General features: G+C 45.5%; 1 protein-coding gene across 4 annotated transcripts; it reads left to right on the top strand.

The window, feature by feature from the left end:
- Positions 1-647: 647 nt before the first annotated feature.
- On the top strand, positions 648-23,479 carry kcnt1a (potassium sodium-activated channel subfamily T member 1a). 4 transcript variants are annotated; one of them, XM_046374605.1, is made up of 31 exons: positions 648-1,206; positions 2,502-2,687; positions 8,428-8,507; positions 8,634-8,781; positions 9,105-9,152; positions 9,480-9,528; positions 9,664-9,723; positions 10,039-10,113; positions 10,886-10,969; positions 11,423-11,517; positions 12,000-12,180; positions 12,261-12,425; positions 12,522-12,658; positions 13,776-13,839; positions 14,028-14,136; positions 15,034-15,142; positions 16,163-16,312; positions 17,080-17,309; positions 17,423-17,639; positions 18,260-18,365; positions 18,513-18,685; positions 19,706-19,777; positions 19,986-20,120; positions 20,353-20,464; positions 20,553-20,654; positions 20,888-20,971; positions 21,058-21,186; positions 21,522-21,816; positions 21,905-21,967; positions 22,068-22,152; positions 22,765-23,479. In XM_046374605.1, the coding sequence occupies exons 1-31, from the start codon at positions 1,040-1,042 to the stop codon at positions 22,880-22,882; spliced, it is 3,828 nt and encodes a 1,275-aa protein (XP_046230561.1). In that variant the 5' UTR covers positions 648-1,039; the 3' UTR covers positions 22,883-23,479. The 4 variants fall into 4 exon arrangements, with proteins under 4 accessions (XP_046230561.1, XP_046230560.1, XP_046230559.1 ...); XM_046374604.1 differs by lacking the exons at positions 648-1,206; positions 2,502-2,687; positions 22,765-23,479 and adding exons at positions 5,462-5,865; positions 22,515-22,734; XM_046374603.1 differs by lacking the exons at positions 648-1,206; positions 2,502-2,687 and adding an exon at positions 5,463-5,865 and having other exon boundaries at positions 21,528-21,816.
- The last annotated feature ends 134 nt before the right edge of the window (positions 23,480-23,613 follow it).

Here is a 23,613-nt window from a genome sequence, read left to right as displayed (position 1 = left end):
AGTTCCTCTTCTGGCGCTCGTGGAAGCGCACGTGTACAGAAAGTGAGTCTAGTCTAGTCTTTGTCACGTTTCACACACCAACAGCCAACATGGATTTTCCCGCTAAACTTCACAGATTTTTTTTAATTTAAAGGAGGTGGAGGAGGTGGAGGTCAATCTGTCCAGTGTTCCACAAACACAACAGTGACATTTGCATTCAGTGGCTCTTAAGCGACCACATCTCAAAGCAATCCGAGCCGAGCCCGCGTGTGTTTGACGTCCACCGGGAGGAAAACAATAAAAATTAACATTTGCACAGTGAAATGATTGTGATATTTTCCCCCATCGTGTCACCGCGTTGATTCAGCCTTGTGTCTCTCTCTCACACACACACACACACACACACACACACACACTGGCTGAAAATAGATGATCTGATTATCTGTTTGACCACTGAACGCACATGTCCTGTTGTCCTCTTACAGGAGCACATCTGTAAGTTTGTCTTCCTGCAGTCTTGGCCTCGCTTGTCAAAGAGATTTTGAATCACAATTGGGTCATTCCTGTTTAAATAAAGATTAGATAAAAAGTTTTTTTCATTATAAATAACAGTTATTTTTTTGTCTTCTCATCCCGGAGAAGTGAAGAGACCCGCAGCGTCCAACAGGTGGTGCTGAGTCCCTCCGTCCCCGTCAGGAGTTGGGTGATAACTCAGCAGTTATGTCATTAGGTGTGCGGGCACCTCAGCTGTGAAAGCTGTCAGCAGCGTTATGTTCCCCGCTGCAGACCTGCCCGCCTCCTGTGCGCGTGCCACGGCGTCCCACAGCCTCGTTTCCTCGCTCCATCTGCATCCTTCACTTTGTCTAATCAAAGAGTTCGTCTGCCGCGCGTCACTTTGCCCGCAGCTTCTCATCTGCGTAGGCTGACAAAAGAAAAACTCTTCTCCACCTCCAACATGCACCTGAAAAGGTGAGGTGGGCATCCGCACAAGGGGAGGTTATCCACAAGAGCGCGTCTTTGACTCCGGGTGTCCACTCCTCTTTGGGCACATCACCCTCCGATGCAATTAACCCAGGAAGACGACTTAGAGAAGGGGGACTCAACGCCGAGCACCGCAGCTCTCCAGTCCGACGGCAGCGCCGGATCTCCGGCCAAAATGTGCAGTGAATGTTACGTGAATCAGACATTTGTGAACGACGATGGGACCGTGAACGAGCACAAGCCACGGTAAGACCCGAACTTTAGGGCGTCATGTGAGTGTGTGTGGCGGATAAGTTCAGTTATCACACCGACGGCCGCTGAGGCTTTTCTCGCTTTTGTTTGTGATGACATGTGAATGTGTTGTGCATCACTTGTGTCGCTGTGTGCGCACACGCTGCCTGTCAGCGCTGCTGTCACTCTGCCTCAAACATGTCCGCTTCACCACAACTACCGCCGCTCCGCGTCTTCCACATGCATACAAAACACAAATATCTTTTTTAAAAGCTGTCTGAAAGTCCCAAAGTGGACGAGCAGCCCAACCAGTCAAGTTCTCACTCAACAGATGTTATTTTCTGCTCTGTGGTGCTCTTTGTGGATGCGTTTGGCACAGAAAAACCACACGGGAAATAAACTGTTCATCTATTATGCAGTAAGTTTGAGAAGCTTAATGGAGGACCAAAGCAAACAGGCAGACGCAGGGTTGGACAGGTGGAGGTTTTTCCTCCTGCCTCGTCTCTCCACAGGGTGTGTGAAAAACTTTCATTTCATTTGGAATGTCGTGAAATATATCTGAGTAACATTTGACAGAAGGACAATCAATGTGCAGAGATTTCCAGTAATTGAGCTCCTCTCAGTCAGTTCACGTCACATCCCAGTTTCTAATTTGTGCCATTCATCTCAAGTGAGCCACATCACCTCCATCACCTCCATCACCTCCTCAGCCCGCCTCAGAGGTCACCTCCCACTGTGCTGCCCTCCTCCCTTTGCATGTTACTCGAGCTCCCGGGCTGTTCGAGCGAGCCGTGAACTGCAGAGGTGACTCAACATCTGCATTAACGCGCCAGTAGAAACTGTGCTCCTCGTCCCAGCTGACCAGATGTTTCTGCGCCCCTCAGGTTCCAGGTTTTCATATCCTGATGAACTCAGGTGATCAGGTGAATTAAAGCACTTAGACTCTTAAGTCCACTCTGAACGGCCACAGCAGCTGCATCTGAGACCTGAATCTGCACGAACAAGTCAGTGTGCGTGATGCTTCAGGTGAACACGCGTCGTCCCCAGAGCTCACAGTGGACAGTTTGGACTGTGCTGAGATGCTTCTCATCAGTTTGTGATCTTTCTTCATGTCCTGCTTTTCACTTGTTGGCCTTCCTCTATCAGTCCCACGTTTCACTTCCTGGCTTCCTCTCCTCTCCCGCTCCTCTCATTCCTCTTCCTGTCCTTCCAGCTTCCTTCGCTTTCGGGCTTCTCCTGTTTATCTCCTCTCATTTCCCTTCTGCTTCTTTACCGTTTCTTGCCCCCCCCACCCCACCCCCTCCCTCCAGCTCCTCTCCAGCGCCACTCCAGACCGGCATCATCATCGGCGGCAGCAGCAGCAGCAGCAGCGGGGTTATCTTAGACATCTCCACTCTTAAGATGGAGCAGCAGGAGAGCGAGGTGCCTCCGCTGCCGCCCCGTTTCCGCTTCAGAGACCTGCTCCTCGGGGACCAGAGCTTCCAGAACGATGACAGGTAGGCGCCAGCGGCCAGAAAACAGAGGAAAACGAAAGCAGCAGTGCTGTTAGACACCGTCAGAGATTGTTGGGGGTTTGAGAGGGTTTTTTTGGGGGTTTTTTTTGTGAGGATGAAAAGTGGAAAAAGTGGAAAACGTGAGAGACACGGCAGCCTTTCCATGAGAAACAGAAAATACTTTTAACACATTAAAGCTGAAACGATCAATGTGTGACCTGTGACACGACCTTCCATTAATCCACGACTTTTAGCTAACAGTTCAAACCGCAGGTTAATTCAACAGTTTCACCGCTCAGCCTTTACTCTCAGACGTCTCCTTCAGTCGCGTATCCACTGTGTTTACTCATCTGATTCACTAATGTTTCTTCACGTTAATTCAGCTCAGTGTTTAAACTCCTCCATTAAACTTTGCTCTAACAAAATAATCCCTCGTCACTTGTGAGAAGCATGTCGTGGTGTGTTCATGTGCACAGACTCAACCGTCTGTCTGTGTTTCCCAATAATCTGGTATTTTGCAGATATTTTTGTTGTTGTTTGGGATGTTACATCTCTGTCTCTGCCATCCTGAGCTCTTCTGAGCTGCAGGTCTGTGTGAGGACACACACACACACACACTCATAAACTCTGTCAATGCAGCACCTTTCGCCACAGAAATGATCAGAAATTAACCTTTAATTTTTCCAATTGGCTGTTTTGTTCTTGCTAGCGCTGCTCTCTGTCTTCATTCACTCTCTAGTTTAGCTTCTTAGTTGTTTAGCCATTAGGATTAATTTTAAAGACATCACATCATGTTGGCTTTTTTTCCAATGTTTTTTGATATTTATAGACCAAACAAACTCCAATTAAAGTGAAGAATCTGCAGATTAATCACCAATAAAACTTATGTGCTACAAAGACTTGGACCAGTAGTGTTTGTCAAGAGGACTCCTTTCTAGCTTATTTGTCCATCAGGTTCATCCTGACTGATTTCGGGTTGCAGTTGCTGTCCGTCCTTCCCATGAGAAACACTTCCACGATGATTACAGCAGCCGCCTCTCAGAAATGCTGATTAGCAGACCTGTTTTTTCACAGCTGTGAAACACTCCACCAAATGGCATTGAAACCCTGCTCGACTCAGCTGTGTGCCAGCGTTTATGGTCGTGTGTGTGTGTCGTCTGCCTCCTGCAGCCTCAGCACACACAGCAACACACTCGAGCCAGCCGTCAGTGCTGTCTGTGCTTTGGCTGCTGTCCGTGGTGCTGAAAGAGCTTCTGGGTCTGAGAAGAAGCAGGCAAGGTGTGCGTTCGTGTGTGTCGTGAGGTGAATTCTCCTGTGAATGTCTTTCACCTGAAACGTGTTGCTCGGCCTCAGCAGTCCTGACCTGATTCCCAATGAGGTCTTCCCTTCCTCACCTGCACTTCCTGCTCTTTCACCTCCTCGCACTCTGCTGCAGCATCTGAGCCCGATGGACGAGATGTCGAATGTTGTTTACTGGAAATCTGCTTCATTTGTTCTTCTGCCTCAGACTCAAAACAGTGCGAGCATTCAGGAAGCTTCTGCTTCTGAAACGGACTAAAATAAAGAGAGTTAAAAAATAACTTGCAGAGCTTTTGAAGAGGCCGAATTCAACAGCAGGTACGCTCATATCGGCGATGAAGACATGTCATTTTAGACGTGCTTAGAGCAGCGGCGGCGGCTCCTCTGAGGCTGCAGTCCTGCATGTGATGTTTGACTAGGAACAACAAGAAGCTCAGTCAGAGACGATCTTTCCCCAGCTGTCCTCGCACAAACCAGACGCAGTCGTTACCTTTTTTCTGTTGTGTACCTGCAGATGAACCCGTCTTCTGCAGATGAACCCGTCTTCTGCAGATGAACCCGTCTTCTGCCCCCCCTCGGCACACGGTGCTGCAGGAGGGGGCTTGGATTTTATTTTTATTTTAGCGTTCAGCAGGCGTCTGTGAACTCCCAAATGTCAGTGGTCACATCTGCCCGGGGATCACTCAAAGGGTTGCCTTCTCAAAGGCAGGCGTGCATGGGAAGAAACACACACACACACACACACACACACACACAACACTGCCAGCTTTATTCCTGCTGTCTGCCGTCTGTCTCTCAGTCCCTGATTTGTCTTCTTCTTCTTCTTTCATCTGTTCTTTCCCTTTTTCTTTACAGCATTAATCACATTTTTCTCCTCTAACTGACGTCCTTCGTCTTCTTCTTCTCTCTCTCTGTTTTAAATAAAACGTCCCATTTTTTGCATGCCATGTCTTGCGGCCTCAGGGTCTTCTCCCGTGGCGTGGAGAGCCACGTGGAGAGCCAGGCGGAGCGGCGTTGCAGTAGCAGCGTGGGCGCAGGGCAGGGTTCGAGTGGAGTGGCCTCCGCTGGCGTTTTCAAAAGCACTGAGTCATGGAAGGAGGTCATCTACAAATTACTGCTTCAGACTCGTCAAATTAAGAGAAGACAAAAGGCGGGAGGGACAGGAAAAAGGGGGGATGCAGAGGAGAGAGGGAACAAAGCCTCCTACATTGATTTTCTTCTTGTCTGCATTTTCTACACAAATCAAAAAATAAACGAGGGGAAAAGCATCTCTCTTTCAGTTGATGCTTCTGTCGTCTGTCACTTATGATGTCAACCTCCTGCCGAGCGCCAACCATTTTGATGCCTGGAGAACAGAGACAGCACATGTCTCTGGGCTTTGCAGGCTGCAGCTCACGAGGATGACACGTTTGTGGCACCTCTGAGGACGCGGGGACATGCGGGCCCGTCCATGCGGACCCGTCCTCCGGTGTTGTCAGGAGCTGCTGCGGCGCTGCGGGGAGGAACGCGCCGCGTTAGCATCACTTCGGGCTGTTGCTGTGGCAACAGGCCCGCTCTAAAAATACTCCCTTAAATAAATGACTAATCAAACACCGCTTTGTCTCTGATTTTCTGAAAGATTATTTTTGTAATGTTTTCTCTCTTTTTTCCTCCCCAAAGCTGAAAAACAAACGGTTTCCCGCCCTACAGAGTTAGTGCTGCGTTGTTTCAGAGCTGCGGGGAGGCGCGTTGGTCGAGAAGCTTCTCTAAGTGTAGGAATTAAGACTGGCTGCACGACGCGGCTACAGGTGTCAATGGATCCGAAGAGCGCCATCCCAGCCTGGGCCAGCCCGTCCGTGGACACCTGGAGCTCGGACCGTTTCGGTAGTGACGTCGGGCAGAGGTAGGGCCACGTGGAGCCGAGACAGCGAGGTGCTGCTCCTGGACTGTCACGTCGTCACGAGTTTTGTTATTGTTGGTGAGGTTTTGTTTTGTTTTGCTTGTCATTTGCTGTCAAACTGAGGCAAAGTGCGGTCGAGCAACACGTTTGCAGATGAACAACGTGAGCTCTCAGCAGTTTGATCAGCGCGCCCAAAATGTGCCGAGAGGCACCGCAATGCCTGCGTGGTTCTTTACTCAGACGGAAGAAGGTGAAAGCCTTTTAGTCATCTTATTCATGGACACAGCGAACATTATCGAGTCGTTACTGCCTCCACTTCAAGATCCACATTTTTGGTTCTTAAAACGAAAACATTTTGGTTCTTAAAATAGCTGTGAGCAACATTTAAAAATCCGAAGCCACAGCCGGTGAGAAATGACTTCAATCGGGTTTTAAATTGTCACCAATTACTTTAAGGTCCAATCTTCTTCAGCTGCCATTCAGATTAGTGGGGGCTCTGGGGGCGTTTGCTGCACAAAGTGTTGATGATGAGCTGAGGTCTGAAGACAAAATGTCAGTTGATTTATTTTCTGTTGATCGAGTAACTGATTAATCAACTAATTTTTTGACGCAGTGCCAAAAGCTGTATTTCTCTTACTTCTCGCGCTCAGAGCAGCAGGTTTCTTTCTGTGTCTGATGAACACCTCGGGGTGAAGTGATTTAATAAAAGCAGGCCTGTTTCAGTGCTGATTGTATTCGTGAAACTTGCTCAGCTGCAATTAGTCGATTTTAAGAGATCTGATTACTGCCGGAGCCGCACGTCTTATTGCCTGAACCTCCCGATGTGCCGCCGTGGTATGACTAATGTCACACCACTTCAGCTAGTAATTGTGTGCTCAACAGGAGCTGATTATGGGTCATTACTTGCACCATTATGGGTGGGTGGGTGGTTGGTGGGGTGGAGGGAGGGGTGGGTGTTGAGACCCAGAGACAGTCAGGGAGACAGAGTTGCTATCTGCAGGACCCTCATATGTGACAGCCAGCTCTCAGCTGAAGTGCCCCCCCGCCAGATGTGCCCAGATGTGACAGCTGTTGTCAGATCTTTCATCTCTGAAGGGGTTCCTCCACTCTGTGCTGTGCTGTGGTTTTATCATCATGCAGACCCGAAATAGCTGCTGGATGTCGATGCACCAACAGCCCACGCTGCCGTTTCCTTCCCACTGTGGACCTCTCAGCCACGAGGTGAAATCTGGGATCCCTGCAGCAGCACAAGCTCCCAGCAGTCCTCACATTCTTCTCATTTCTCTGGCTCTTCGTCCTTTAATGTTCCCCGTCTGCACTCTCTCTTCTAACTGATTTTCTGTGTTGCCAGGCTACCTTCTGCGTGAGTTTCTCTTATTCCCTCCGAATGACTTTTACAAATGAACCTCCAACGTGCACGGTTGTTGTCCCAGTTACCAGCGTTTTATTTTATGTTTTTCACACTGCACGAGGACATTTTGCTGCTCCTCATAGCAGCGGCAGGCGCTCCGAGGCAAAGGGGTAGAAATAATAAAAATGGGCTGCTTGAGGTGGGCCACCAGCGCACAGAAAGTCATGATGCATTTACAAACAGTCCCAAACCCCGGTTAAGACTAAAATCGTTTTGTTGTGTGACTCAGGTTTGACGTGTAACAGCTGCACCTCTGTGATAAAAACAAACAGGGAGCCATTACCTGTTCAGCCATCCAGGGGCGCGGAGAGGCCATCTCATTTTCCAGCTCGCAGGGCAGCCTGCAGGGCCCTGCATGGCGATTTCTCCATTTAAAGGGCACCCATTAGTGCACTGCATCACATTTTCTCATATTTTATCCACCATATGGGCGTCTAAGAGGGCTTTTTTTGATTGCCTGTGGCTATAATTAGTTTTGTTGCCAACATGGGGACACCAGAGGCAGCGATTCCCCTCCTCCTCCACTGTGGAAAATTTGAACGAAAACCTAATTTTTCATCTTTATTGCAGCGGGAAAGTTTGAAATCAGAATTTATGTTGAGATGGCGTGAAAGCAAAAGGTCTGAATGTGATTGTAATGACACTTTTGGAGGACGAGGTTAACCAGACCCAAACTTCAAAGCGAAAAACAGGATATTACAAGAAAGCACATTTCATTGCTCAGGATAATAATAATTAAAAGTTAGGAAGAGAAATTTAATGGTATATTGAAGAGACAAATATACTGGGAAGTAACAGCTTGAAAATTAAAAGTAAAATGTGTGAATGAGTTAGTGAGAACGTAAAAGTGAATTATTAAGATACGAAGTAGAAAATAGCAAATAACAGCAATAATGTGTCCCATTGTCCTTTTAGATTTTAATTCCCCATCCTTCATATTGTCCTCCGTATTTGAGCTGCGTCTCCTACAGTAACCCTGTCTTGTAATTGGGAACAAAATCAGAGACGGATAATTACCAAACCCTCCTCGGGCTGATGATTAGAAAAACAACACGATGAATATTCATGGCGTGTAAAAATGTGGTACTTTAAGAGCTGCTTTGACAAACAGCCGCGTGTTTTGGCGTGACTCTTGCTCTCCTCTCCCCTGTTAGGGTGCAGGTAGAGTTTTACGTGAACGAAAACACCTTCAAGGAGCGTCTGAAGCTTTTCTTCATCAAAAACCAACGATCAAGTAAGTGGACGGCGCGGGACGTCTTCTCAGTTGTGGGACCGAAAAGCTCCATCAAAGGACAACACAATGAATGCAACACCCAGATCCAGCACCCAGCACCCACCCACGTCCTTGTTTTGTCTTTAGGTCTGAGGATTCGCGTGTTCAACTTCTGCCTGAAGCTGCTCACCTGCCTGCTGTACATGATCCGAGTGGTGACGGACAACCCGGCTCAGGGCGCCTCCGCCAGTCACAGCGCAGGACAGCAAAACGCCCCCAGTGGCAACAGCAAATGGTTCGTTCGAAGTGTCTCCACATCAGTGGTGGAGGAAGTATTCAGATCTGTTTCTCAAGTAAAAGAGAAGTTACACAACCACGAAGCATCACAGTCTTTAAATAAATGTACACGTTGACCCCTCTGACAAAAAGCATTGTAATCTTCTCTGAATTTAACACACAAACGTTAAACAAAGGGAATCTTTGTGCTTGTCTGCCAGAAATTAAAAACTATTTTCAGACAGGAACACTGAAGTGACGGACGTGATGCATTCATGAGCTTAAAATGCATCAGTACAAATAACTTCTCATTGTGTTTCATCCTCATCTCTCTTTCTGCAGTGTCGACTGCCAGTGGAACGGATCAGTGCAGGACAGAGAAATTAACTGGTAAGCGACAGAAGGTGTGATTTCTGCTCGGGTCAAATTAGTAATGAAAATTAATATGGAGGTTCTGTTAAGTGCAGTGTTGTGTGTGTGCACATTCAGCTCACTTCCTGCTCTTGCTTTATTAACCTGGCATGAGATCAATGTTTTTGGACACTTTTAATTGGACAGGTTGTCATATCTATTATCTCTTACTTTATTAAAACCCAACTGAAGAGACCTGGTCATCTACTGTTCTGTACTGTTTTTTGACTTCGTTGCTCAGTGACGGTATGAGAATAATTTGCCTCCTCTAGAGGATATTTTATTGTTGTGTGCTCCGTGTGACAGGGAGCTGATCTTCTGGGTGGACAGAAAGGTTCCCGTGTGGGCAATTCAGGTGAGACATAAATAAACACACCTTTTATGAACCGATGAATAACACCTGGGGTGATCAGGTATTTAATCACTGAATCTAAACAGAACACTGAATTGATGAGTTTGCTGTTATTATTTCCTGTTGTGCTTCGCGCAGGTGATCGTGGCCATCATTAGTTTCCTGGAGACGATGTTACTGATGTATCTGAGCTACAAGGTGAGACACACACACACACAATGTAAACACAGAGACTTCTCGCACATCAGGATGATTACAGAATACAATTTGCACAATTAGTCACTTACAGTGTGTGAGATTGACAGTCTGTAAGTGGCGTAATTAGCCCAAGTCATTTGTCACGGCTACATTAAGGATAGATGGTAATTACAGGATGTGGATGAGGTGAAAGATTAAGTGGTCGTGGAAAGCGACAGACTACAATTAAGGAATGCATCTGTGCTGTGACTCACCGTCTATTGTGTGCTCACAGGTAAAACTGTTTAAAAAAAAAAAGCCTGTTTTTAATTTTAGGGGAACATTTGGGAGCAGATATTCCAGGTGTCTTTTCTTCTGGAGATGATCAACACGGTTCCCTTCATCATCACGGTAAAACTTTTACCAACGTTTAGAGGAAACGTTTGCTTATGTTCTTCATATTCTAACAACGTCAGCCTGCAAGCATAAACTCCAAAAGACTTACTGAGTCAGATGGGACTCAGTGGACACAGAAAACTGAACTGTACACTTCTAGATTGCTAAAAAAAAATCACCATGTTAGCATTAGCATTTAGCTCAAAGCACTTCTGTGCTTCTGTCACAGATTTTTTAGCTTAACTGTAGACTCTTAAAGTGTTTCTCAAATTCAAGGATGCTTCCTGGATAGGACAGATCCTTCCCAGGCGGGTCCTGCAGAGTCTTGGAAAGACTCCTTCCTCACATTTGGAGCGCACAGAAAGTCTTGTGCTCATAGGATTGTGGGTCCTTTTGGCATGCTGAGAGTACACACAGGCATCCTTGAAAAATCTCTGAATAAAGCACTCAGCGTTTTGTAGAGTCTGAATGATCCTGGCGGTCCTTCGGCGGCATTGGACGAAGTAACATCCTTGAAGTTCAGCCTCTTGTTTTCTTATTCATGTGGGGTTGTACAAAAAGTATTGTATGTCAGAGCTACATCAACACCAGAGCTCAGATTTATACACAGGCTGTACCCCCGCACGTCAATTTGGGTCTTAAAAAGCTTGATAATAAGAGCACTTAATTCTTCACAAGTGAAGCATTTCAGACACAAGCAGGTGGTTTTTAATGTATGCTTGACGTGGCTGAAGAAAATGTGAAATGTTAGCTGTTAATGAGTTGAAATGTCTCACTCGTTCCACAGATCTTCTGGCCCTCCATAAGGAACATCTTCATCCCCGTGTTTCTCAACTGCTGGCTGGCCAAGTGTGCTTTGGAGAACATGATCGTGAGTCAACAAAAGCTACTAACTTAATTGTCTCTGATAACGACTTGTTTGTAATGAACACTTTAATGACTTTGTTAAAGCAGGACGCTCTGAGTCACACTATGCCTGGTCGGCTGGCAGACATTACGTTTCACTGCACTGATTTGCACAGGCCTGCATGTCTGCAGTCATTTGTACTGTGGCTGCAGCAGCACATCCTTCTCCTCTGGTCCTGTGTTGACTGAGTGTAACTTCCTCTGGGAGATCATTTGCAAGCCCACCTGCCTTTTATCGTGTTGTTCTGCATTTCATTGTGCGCAGCCGTTTAGCAGCGAGTAGGACCATAACACCGTGTGAGCGATTCCCGACGGAGCTGACGCGAACGATCAGAGAAAACGCTTGATGTTTGTCTTTTACGTGAGCAGAGTTGAGTTTCACCGTCAAGCATTGACGTGTGCTGTTGTCATTGGGTAGAATGATGTCCACAGAGCAATCCAGAGGACCAACTCGGCCATGTTCAACCAGGTCCTCATTCTGATCTGCACCCTGCTCTGCCTGGTCTTCACCGGGTGAGGCTGCTTCTTCAAGGAATTCACTTTAGCTGTTTGTGAGGTCCGTCTGTCGTTCATGTGTCTGAGTGTGTTCGGATTAACAGGACTGTTACTCAGCCCTCCCATCCATTTTCTGCTTAAACAGGGTCTGAACCACCTCAAGTAGCTCCCCTTGGTGCAGAAAATAAAATTAAAAACTACTGAACGTGTAATTTACTTTCAGTTTATTTTATTAACTGATTGCAGATAACAAGTGAGTCAGTTTTATTTATGCAGCCAAAACTCACAAACACAAACAAAAAAAATCTTAAGTCTTTTTTTTTTCTTTACCACCTTATCAGAAGTTAAAAGACAAGTATAAAGCTTTATATTTGTTTTTGTTTTTCAGTGTGTTTTGGATTATTTGTGGATATATTCCATTGTACTTTTAATTCACTGCTTCATGCTGCCAGGATCGCAGTGAGCGTCTGTGACTGGTTCATCTAACCTGTTCTCCACAGCACCTGTGGAATCCAGCACCTGGAGCGGGCAGGCAAAAACCTTTCCCTCTTCAATTCTTTCTACTTCTGCATCGTCACCTTCTCCACCGTGGGCTTCGGGGACGTCACGCCCCGCATATGGCCCTCCCAGCTGCTGGTGGTCATCATGATCTGTGTGGCTCTGGTGGTGCTGCCTCTGCAGGTAGGAGGACGTTTGTCTTTTGGTCACCTCTGAGTGTTCCTTCGTGATTTGTGGTCTCACTCAAGCTTGTCGTGCGTCAGTTCGAGGAGCTGATGTACCTGTGGATGGAGAGACAGAAGTCTGGAGGGAATTACAGCCGCCACAGAGCACAGACAGAGAAACATGTAGTGCTTTGTGTCAGCGCACTAAAGATTGACCTGCTCATGGATTTTCTAAATGAATTCTACGCCCATCCCAGACTTCAGGTACCAAACAACACAGACGAGCGTCGTGTGCCACGTTTCCACCCTCTTCATGCATTTCACAGTAGACCCTAAAGTGATTCTTGTGTAACCTTACAGGATTACTATGTGGTCATCCTGTGTCCGACTGAAATGGACCTCCAGGTGCGGAGGGTGCTGCAGATCCCCCTGTGGTCTCAAAGGGTCATCTATCTGCAAGGATCTGTTCTCAAAGACCAGGATCTGCTAAGAGCCAAGTAAGTGACACTTCCTAAAACTTGTGGGCACAGAAAAATCAAGACAACTTCACAGATTCCTACACCGGCTTCGTTTCAGCTCAGCTTGTCTAAAGTGGATGCTAACGTTTTATATTTTGCATTATAGTCAGTTGCTGCTCACAGCCAGTGGGATATGAATCTCTATTGTCCCTCTCATTCCTTAATGTCACTCAGATATCCTCTCATTCCTTTCTCTGCTCTCTCTTTCGTTTCTCAGTAAATAAGCTTGTCAGGGCTATTGTGTTGCCTCATGCTCATACCACATTGTAATTATTCATTCAAGCTATGCCCATGTCTTTTCAGACTCAGCTGCTGGACCGCTTTGTCACACGAAAGCTAACATGATCCGTCTCTTGTGATAATTTTAAGTCATGAAAGTGTGAAATTTAAAACTTGCCGTCAGTCTGTGTGTCGAGTTTATTTGCAACAAAAGATACAGCCAAGCGTAAGAGGTAAATCCAGTTTAATTTACACAAGCAAGTCACTCACACACACACACACACACACACACTTGCTGTAGAAAAGTTTCTCCTGATTTAATTTGATCTTTAAAATCTCTCTCTGTGGGTGCAATAATAGCAAAAAGCAAAGACATAAAATAACAGTCCCTGTGCAACACCGAAGTATAACTTTGATGAAATTGGTGATATAACTTAACTGTATACATTTGGCACAGTTGTGACTGAGCAATTAGAAGTAGAAGACTGGGTGTGTGTGGAGCTCACATCCTGGATCTGGCCCCGTTTCAGATCCTCCCACGCTTGTTTTGCATTCTGCACTCTCCTGGCTGCGTTAATCATATGCATAAACAGTTCCTCAGTCGCAGCTCATATACAGCGCAGAGCGTTTTGCGTTTGTCTTTTTCTTTACGTGTACTGCAGGCAATGTTAAACTGAACATTGAACCAAAAGATGTTTGCTGTTATCTCGTCTGACCGGTCAGTCATCATTTCAGCTCAGTTTTTTGGTCGGTTTGTGGCAGGTTTTGCGATTCCCCACCCCCCCTTTTAGCTGTTTTGCATTTCAGAGATTTGCCTTTGTTTTTCAAGTATTTTGACTGACTGACAATTATTTGTCAATTTGTCCCGGCGCTGCAGAATGGATGACGCGGAGGCTTGTTTCATTTTAAGCAGCCGTAATGAGGTGGATCGCATGGCTGCGGTAAGAAGAACAACAGCGAATGAACTCTCTGCCATAACTCTTTGTCAGTTAGGAGCTGTCATTCATTTGTGTGCAGAAATTCAGGCCATTAATGCTGTCAGTCATGAGGACAATTCCCAGTTAGTTAAAGGAGATTAATTAGAAAATGCAAAAGTGAGAATGTGTGTTCTTTGACTGCTTCCCCTCAGGACCATCAGACCATCCTGAGAGCCTGGGCAGTGAAGGACTTTGCTCCAAACTGCCCTCTTTATGTGCAAATACTCAAACCTGAAAATAAATTCCATGTCAAATTTGCAGGTGAGAGTTTCTAAACTGACAGTGTGAAAAGTTTATTTGTTTCTTGGCTGAGAGTTAGATGTCCCCTGGATTCTCATTGCATCTTTTAGCTTTTAGTTTAAGTTCTCCAGAATCGCTTCCCCCTCTCGCTGCAGCACCATAAAGCAGGCTGACGAAATTAGCAACTAGCGAGTAAATTTAGCAGATGTTTCCTTCACAATTTGGTGGTTTGGTTTGAACAAGAGAGAATATTGGACTTAAATTCAGCAAGTGATCAGAAATGTGACTCCGAATGAATGAATGAAAACACTAATGTTGCTCTGTATTTGCTAGTGGTGTAAATAGGCAACTGTCTGCTAACAAGTTTGACATAGGAACTTAAAAGGTGACAAAAATCAATGTTGTGTTTACAGCTTGTTTCGTTGTGTGCTGCCCCCTGCTGGCCAAAAAAATCAGCAGGATTAAATATGAGGCTTGAGCTGGGAGTCAGTTAGCTTAGCAAAAAGATTGTTATCAGTTAGCCTTGTTTAACATTGCTACATTTGTATACACCAATAATCAAAATATGATTTCACAAAAATTCTACATATTTGAAAACATATCTTGCCAAGTTGTGGTTTTACTGTGTGGAAAAGTGAAAACTTCAGGAAATCACTCCTTCTGGCACTTAACTCCACACAAAGAAGATTAAAAAACCTTGATGTAATGTGTTAATAAGCTTGGCAGGCATATTCTTTGGAGAGTCATTAGATAGCATAAGATAAACTTTGTTGATCTCTTGCTAAGCTAATAACTGAACCAATCTTCTCATCTAAATCTCGGCCAGAAAACAAATAAACATATTTTCCAAAATGTACAAAGTCCACTTATAAATCATCCATGACAACACAACTTCTACTTCTCTATTTCTACTTTCAGATCATGTTGTGTGTGAGGAGGAGTTCAAGTACGCCATGTTGGCTCTCAACTGTGTGTGTCCTGCCACCTCCACCTTGGTCACGCTCCTCGTACACACCTCCCGCGGACGGTCAGTCATCCCGCGTAACCAGCAGGCCTCCTCAGCCTTCATTGATTTCTCCTTAGTGTGATCTCAAAGTTCACATTTATTCACGTGTTCTTGTCATGACTTCCGTGGAACCGGCACGAAGAGGTGAATACGCCCGAGCAAGGACGAAAGTCTCGGTTCATTGTGGAAAAACGGCAGGAAGTAAAGAGAGTGCATTAAGCCAGAAAAGAAAAAAGAGAACAGGCGGCGCACAAATGGATTTTTTCGGATGTGTTTCCTGTAAAGCAGTGTGAAAAGCTCTTCAGTAGAAAATGATTTTTCACAGCATGCATACAGATCACTTCTGAAAGCTGATGCCAACGGCTGAGGGAAACCGCATCAAAGGGGGATCAATGGGCGATAGCACTTACTGTGCAACTCTTTGGAAAGTGAAGCTTTGTGTATTTTTATTAGACAAAGGAGCTTTCAGTTTGCACAGAATAGTCATAAAGATGCACATGAATGTGTTTAATGGTTGTTCGAAAGTAGGTTTATGTGTATATCTGCATCGCGCGCGCGTGCGTGTGTGTGTGTGTGTGTGTGTGTGTGTGAGAGTGCACAAGGCGAATTTAGAGACATGTAGCTCAACAATGAGCACATCACGGAAACTGAAATACAGTTTAGAAGTTGTTTTACATAACTATTTAATAATATTTATAATATGTTTACTAAGAAACAAATATATTAACTGCTTCCTCGGGGTCTTTCTGAGCAGCTCTCTTAGTCCATTAAACTCCTTCAAAGTGTTTAAGCAACTACTGGGGTATTTTATACTCGTTATAACATATTGGAGTCTGGCTGACAGATGGTTCGAGCTGCTTCCACCAGAGAACCCAGGAGACCCAGCGTGACCCTGACGGTCTGGAAGGACTGTCAGGGGAGGAGATGTTAACTGTTGATGCATTCACACCATTCAGGGTTTGTCAAGACCGCATGTGCATTAGCATCAGGCTAACTGACTGATGGTATGTTTGATTGTGTTTTCCCCCTGACTGAATGCAGAGAAGGACAGCAGTCTCCCGAGCAGTGGCAGAGGATGTACGGGTGTTGCTCCGGCAACGAGGTCTACCACATCAGACTGTGTGACAGCAAGTTCTTTGGAGAGTATAATGGCAAAAGCTTCACATACGCTTCCTTTCATGCTCACAAGAAGTGAGTTGACAAGTAAGCTAAAGCAGCTCATTCAGATGCTGACAAGTTGTAAGTCTGCCGCAGGTTGTTGCATATTTTTGTTTGCTTTTCTGTTGGACCGGGTATCGGTGTCTATAAGTAAGTGGCCTTCAGCAGTCGGGCACTTTTGTATTGTCTCATTGTGGTTTATTGCGGCTTTAAAACATATGTAAAAGCTAAAAGAGCATCTAACTTTTTATTAGGTGTTTCTGTCCTCCTCTAAAGTGATGTCTAATCTGTTGCAGAATACTAAACCATTTTTAAAATTACAAAATATGAATTACAACTCTTGCACATCCACCTCCGGAATTTAAAAAAAATACCAGCTTTTTGTGCTTATTCCACAAGATCCATTACAGAAGAAGCTACAGGCAGTTAGCCAAGCTTATCATAATGACTGAAAACAGTCCGAAGGCAACAGAACCCACCAAGCAGCACTTTGAAAGCTCATTAACGCCTTTAACTCATTTGTTTGGTCCGTACAAAAATCAGAGTTTCAAGACACCAATTTGTGGTTTTTATGGGAGGTTACATGCAAGACACTTTCCCGCCATCTCCATTCTTTATGCTTAGCTAAACTGAGCCAACTCTCTGCAAGAAAGCAAATATCACTGAGTGTATTCCCAAAAATGGCGGCCAATTCCTCAAGTGTCAGATCTAAGAAACTAAGCCCAGAGAACTAAGCCGAGTTTTTGTTGCGTTAAATGCACTGACGAAACACCCGCTAACAGCAGGAATGTGCCGTGCAGGTACGGCGTGTGTCTGATCGGCATAAAGAGGGAGGACAACAAGAGCATCCTGCTGAACCCTGGCCCGCGCCACATCATGGCTGCCACGGACACCTGCTACTACATCAACATCACCAAGGAGGAGAACTCCGCCTTCATCTTCAACCAGGAGGAGCGGAAGGGCCGCACTGCCGGGGGGATCTATGACGGGCCCTCACAGCTCCCAGTGCACAGCATCATCGCCAGCATGGGTGAGGGAGGACGTCCAGTGCGATGGATCGCTCGTGTTGATGATTTCAGATTTGGCTGCGGGGACGCCGGTTCCTGATGTGTGATTTAAAGTTCAGGTGAATTGAATTTACAGGCACTGTGGCCATGGATCTTCAGAACACGAGTCCACCTGAGGGGTCAGGCGGTAAACTGGTCCCGCCGACGGTGAATGGAACAGGGGCGCGTCGGCCGAGCATCGCTCCGGTTCAGGAGATCGCCGACTCCTCCTCAATTCTGCCATGTGATCTCCTCGGTGACCAATCAGAGGATGACTCCGTCTTCACAGATGAGAAAGGCCCCTCATCTACCGAGTAAGGCAGCATACTTAACGTGTAATACTTGAACATCATCATAATCGTACAGCCTTCACTGGAGGCCTGTTTTTCTGCACAGTTACATCCACTCTTGTACTTTTAAGTGTATTTTGCTGACAATGCATCTTTATTTTTGCTTTTTAAAACTTCAAATGGGACCACTTTTGTAAAAACTGATTTTATAGTTCTTTACAAAGTCAAACTGGCTTTCAGTTCAACAGTTTCAGTCACTCAGTGCTGTTTCATTTCAGCTTGAACCAAACGTAATTGAAATCATATTTAATATATGCTAAACGTGCAAAATCCAAGATACACATGAAGAAAACAATCACACATAATCCAGATGACTCCAGTATAGCGTTATGCAACCTCCTAAAATATCCCACCAGAAGCAAAACAAAATATTTTTCATCACCTCGTAGTGTTTTGTGATTAATTTACCCAGCATGCATTTGGACCTGAATGCGAACTCAGTAGGTAACATGAAGAAATTTGCCTTTAAATTTTCTCTTTTAACTTCCTGGAAACAAGCTTTACCTTTTTTTTGTTTTTAATGTTTTTGATACAGTGTGTGTCCATGGGAAATGTGTCATTCATGCTTTTAGATTTGTTGGCAGGTACGTGAAAGGTTATCCCCCGAACTCTCCGTACATTGGAAGCTCGCCCACCTTGTGCCATCTGTTGGCTGAAAAAGCCCCGTTTTGCTGCCTACGACTCGACCAGGTGGGCAGTCGCTGTTCCTCCAACTTAGTCACTCAATTACTTACTGCCTCCGTCGCTCCTTCCATTCTTGCCTTCCCTCCTCCCTGTGTCCTTCACTTCATAAAAGCAGAATAAAACACCTTCTGCTTCTTATTCTTGCCTGTGCAGGGTTGCACGCACAACAGTTTCGAGGACGCCAAGGCTTATGGTTTTAAAAACAAGCTCATCATTGTGTCTGCCGAGACTGCAGGGAACGGTCTCTATAACTTCATTGTGCCTCTCAGAGCTTATTACAGATCCAGGAAAGAGCTCAACCCCATTGTCTTGCTGCTGGATAATCCGTGAGTTCACCTGCGCGCACACACACACACACACACACACACACACACACACACACACACACACACACACACACACACGCACACACATTGTTCCTTTCTCTCCCCTTCACTCTGTCTTTCACCGTGTCACGCTGGGAAACATTATGTATGCTAAAAGCTCACGTCAGCGCAGCACTTAGGACAAGGCTGTGGAGGTGGAACTCCATTGTTGGTCCTGATGTTAGGTTACCGCTGCCGCTCAGTGTGACGGTTTGCTTTGAGCGACAAAGAAAAAAAAAAGTGCTGCACTCTGTAGCTCCAGACAGTAACCATAGCAACTTGCTTTGCCTTGAACCTGAATGATATATATATATATATGTTGCTGGGATGGGGGGGGGCATGAAGAAGAAGATCATTTCTTTGGAAAGCACCAAGCAAAAGCTTTCATTGACGGCCCTGATGTGTCCCTCCTCAGCCCCCACATGTGAGCGCTCAGGACTCTCACAGAAACACACACATAACAATAAACTCTCTCCCTCCATGCTGCTCTTTCTCCCGTCCTTCCCGCTGCTGCTGCTGCTGCACACACACACACAACTACAAACACCCACACACACTTGGATACGCAATTCAGTCACTTACGACAGCCTTGGGTCTCCAGTCGGCAGGACTGGGCAGACGCATAAAGTAATGCTCTGTCAGGGGTGGTGGTGGTGGAGGAGGAGGAGGAGGACAGGCAGTAATGAAGCGACTAAATCTCTCTGAATGCTCGCAGCGCCAGACGGACTCGTCCCTCAGCCCGAGCAGGGAGGTCAGCTGTCACTCTGTGTGCTGAAAAGTGCAGGCGACGTGTGTTTTTGAGCAAAATTTCAAATTTTTTTATTATTATTATTATTCATATTCAAGGATTTCTGTGAGTAAGTGGCCAACTTAAATGTTTCTTGTCACTTTATGCTCATGTTTCAGTTTCTTTTTTGTCTTACAAAGCAATGTGCTGTGTGGCCCTGAGTGAAAAGTTCAATCATCATATGTTTCCTGTAGGCCAGATAATCACTTTCTGGAGGCCATCTGCTGTTTTCCTATGGTCTACTACATGGCTGGGACCATAGACAAGTAAGACTGTCATCCTATAACCTTCTGCTTTCCATTCTAATCTCATGTCACATTTGTTTTCTCATTAAAAATGCAGCGAGTTGTTTGTACTTTGCTGTTAATTTAAATTAACTGGATGTGCAGCATGAGCCAGGTAAATTTGTGTCTGCTGTTGTTGTGCTCATTATTGTGTGTGTGTGTGTGTGTGTTGTGTGTTGTGTGTGCACAGTCTGGACAGCCTGCTGCAGTGTGGCATTATCTACGCCGATAATTTGGTTGTTGTAGATAAAGAGAGTACAATGAGTGCCGAGGAGGACTACATGGCCGACGCCAAAACTATTGTCAACGTCCAGACGATGTTCAGGTAATTGATTTGATTCTGTCAGATATTATTAACAACAAAGTCTCATTTTTTTAACATCACTCTATCATGAAATTATTCATCCAACTGTGGACAACAACAATTTATTTCCAAAATTATTTTAAAAGTTTGGTCATAAATTGTGATTTTGTCACCTTATCCTCTCAGTCTGGGTTGTTTATTCCCTCTTTTTGTTAATCACTTTCTATAAAAGCACCTTTTTCTCTTGTTTCAGGCTGTTTCCCAGTCTGAGTATCATCACAGAGCTTACTCACCCATCCAACATGAGATTCATGCAGTTCAGAGCAAAGGACTGCTACTCGCTGGCCCTCTCCAAGCTGGAGAAGGTAAGACTTAACGCGAGGGCTTTTACTCAAGTGTGTGGGATGAAATATGAGACAAATGGACAGTGTTGATCCTGTCTGTCCTCCACAGAAAGAGCGAGATAAAGGCTCCAACTTGGCCTTCATGTTTCGCCTACCCTTCGCTGCAGGCAGGGTGTTCAGTATCAGCATGCTGGACACCCTGCTGTATCAGGTTGGTGCACACCTACAGCAGAGCACCTCAGGTGTCTCGCCTTAAACGCCCGCCAGATGACAGAAATGATCGTGTCTTTGTGTCAGCAGGGAACCTGAATCACTTGCACACACATCATAAAGCAAAAGTGCCCCCTTGTGTTCACTCGCTGATAGAAAACTCATCATGTCCTCTGTTTGTTTTTGTAGCTGCAATAACAGAAATGTAAACGTGTTTCTGTGATTGTGTGTAAGTCTTTCGTGAAGGACTACATGATCCTTATTGCAAGGCTGCTGCTGGGGCTGGACACGACTCCGGGATCGGGATACCTCTGTGCTGTGAGTTAGATCAGAGGAAATAAACCACCTAGAGCAGCACCGTACTGCAGTTTTATAAAAGCAGATCCATTTTTCTCTTGTTCCAGATGAAAGTGACCGAGGAGGATCTGTGGATCAGCACTTACGGCAGGCTCTTCCAGAAACTCTGCTCCTCTAGTGCCGAAATTCCCATCGGGATCTATCGGACAGAATCCCACATTTTCGCGACTTCTGAGGTGAGATCTCGGAGATGACGCAGAAAGTTGTGGCGAGATAAAAATCCATCTCGAATGCAAGAACCTGTCTATTGAAAATAAGCTTGTAATCTCTCTTTTGTGGCAGAATCTTGACACATAAATAATCACATAATCGGACCCTTGTGCAGGAAGTCAGTCAATCCAGCACTGGCTAAGAAGCACTAGACAATCAAAAGACTTTAGCTTCAGGGGATCCAGAGCCAATCCATCTAATAGTTGATCAAATATTTCTCGACCAAAGTGGTGGACCAGACCACCTTTGATAATAACACCCCCGCGGGCTGTAAAGGTAACTTCCTGTCTCTCCATCCAAGTCACAGGTGTCAGTCAGTGTGGACGACTGCGAGGACACTAAGGAGAGGGCGGACGAGTCTCGCAGCAATGACCAGTCGGATCACCCGCTGCTGAGGAAGAAGAGCATGCAGTGGGCCCGGCGTCTGAGTAAGAAAAGCGTGAGGTGGCAGGGAGTGAGCCGGGACTCGAGCAAGGACCACTCCCAGCGCATCGCTCAGCAGCGCCTCAACCTGTACCGGCGCTCTGAGAGGGAGGAGCTGTCGGAGCTCGTCCGCAACCGCATGAGGCATCTGGGCCTCCCCACCTCTGGATACGGTGAGGATGGACGCCTCTTTAAAGCCAAGTGCTCAGAGTTTTCATTTTCCTTCTGCTTAAAAGTTTCTTGTCTAATTGTCGCTTGTAGAAGACCTAACTAATCTGACGGCCAGTGACGTCATGAACAGAGTCAATCTGGGATACCTGCAAGGTAAGGATTTAATTTACAGTCCTGCAGCAGGTAGACATTAGATCATAACGCTGCCATTCGGATGTGGCTGTGCCAGCTGAATGAAGAGTTTGTGTTTCAGATGAGCAGAATGATCACCAGAACACTCTGTCCTACGTCCTGATAAACCCTTCCCCCGACACCAGGCTGGAGCTCAATGATGTTGTGTAAGCATTTCTCTTTTATGTTGTTGTAATCTGGTGAAAGATTTTCACTCAGAGTGTGTGTGTGTGTGTGTGTGTGTGTGTGTGAACTCCTTGAATAAAACGTCTGCATTCTTTGCCTGCACAAAGGTTGATTTGAAGCGTAGCAATGCTCAGCTTTCTCAAGGCTGTCTTCTTTGTGGACACTGACGTCTGTTTTTATACATACTTACTGTTTATTTTCAGCATTAACTGATTAATCCTTTAGTCTATAAAATGTCAAAAAATGGCATAAATGACCCAAAAAAAGCAGAGAATCCTTGCATTTAAGAAGCTGAAATCTGCAAATCCTAAAAATCCCCTTTTACTGCTTTACAAAAGAACAGACCCTGGAAATAATACAAGGCACAAGGCGCCTTTCAGTATCCATGGCGATGGCTGTTTCCTGTTGCAGAGTGGCAAGTGCATCCCACAGTTTACTGGTCTGTTTAGCTCCTCTTTAATGTGCCTCTCACGGCTAAGAGTGTGAATCAGTCAGGATCGGGTTAAGTCTGAATGTTGAACTCTTTACAACTGATCCACATGCTCGTCTCGCCTCTTCATCTGTCTCTCTCTGTCTCTGTCTTTCTTTCTCAGGTACTTGATTCGCCCAGACCCTCTGGCCCACGTCCCAGAGGAGCCTCCGCTGCACAGCAGCAGCCTGAAGGAGAGACGCGAGTCCAGCGTAGACACCAAAGAGGACACCCAGCTCTGAGAGCATTGCTGACCTTCACTGGTTCCCTCCTCCCAAATCTCCCTCTTCGGCTGTCATGTCCACGCAGGTCCAGTCTGAAAGAGGACAGTTTGTGCTACAATGTTCCAGCACTGCAGTGTGCAACTGTATTATATGAGTGCCTACTGTTTGGCAGATGGCGTCTGACATGTCATCTGTGACGTTTTCATTTTCTTGGCCTCAGACACTGTATGGAAGAATAGTGTATGTGTCTCTGTGGAAGCTCTCTCAGATAAGCATTTAGCCCACCTGGAAGGATTTCAGTCAGGTCCATCACACCTGCTGTTTTGAATCTGGTTAATCTGATTTGCCAAGAGAGAAAGAAGTAGGAACAACACTCTTGTGATTTTTAATGAATTTCTGAGTGAATTCTGTGTTTCTGTGCTCGTTTGAGTTGTGTCTCCCTCAGGAAAAGTCAAACACTGACATCAGAGGTTAGCGACCCAGGATTCATCCATCTTTTGACTTTTTGAAATGACAGGAAATTACATACAGTGTATCCAGAAAGTATTCACACCGCTTCGCTTTTTGCACATTTCGTTATGTTACTGTCTCATTCCAGAATGAATTAAATTCATTTTTTTCCCCTCAAAATTCTACACAGAATTCCCCAAAGTGACAAAGTGAAACAAGTTTGCTTGAATTTTTTGCAAGTTTATTAAAAATAAATAAACAAAAATATAACATGTACATGAGTATTCACACCCTGTGAT

This window comes from Scatophagus argus, chromosome 20, assembly GCF_020382885.2.
Source record: "Scatophagus argus isolate fScaArg1 chromosome 20, fScaArg1.pri, whole genome shotgun sequence".
Classification (NCBI taxonomy): Eukaryota; Metazoa; Chordata; class Actinopteri; family Scatophagidae; genus Scatophagus; species Scatophagus argus.
This window is presented reverse-complemented; position numbering and strand designations above follow the sequence as displayed.

Coding starts and splice junctions, on each gene's coding strand:
- kcnt1a (XM_046374605.1), top strand. CDS start 1,040: ATGCAATTAACCCAGGAAGACGACTTAGAGAAGGGGGACTCAACGCCG. Junction 20,121..20,352: donor AACGTCCAGACGATGTTCAG/GTAATTGATTTG, acceptor CTCTTGTTTCAG/GCTGTTTCCCAGTCTGAGTA. Junction 20,465..20,552: donor CCCTCTCCAAGCTGGAGAAG/GTAAGACTTAAC, acceptor TGTCCTCCACAG/AAAGAGCGAGATAAAGGCTC.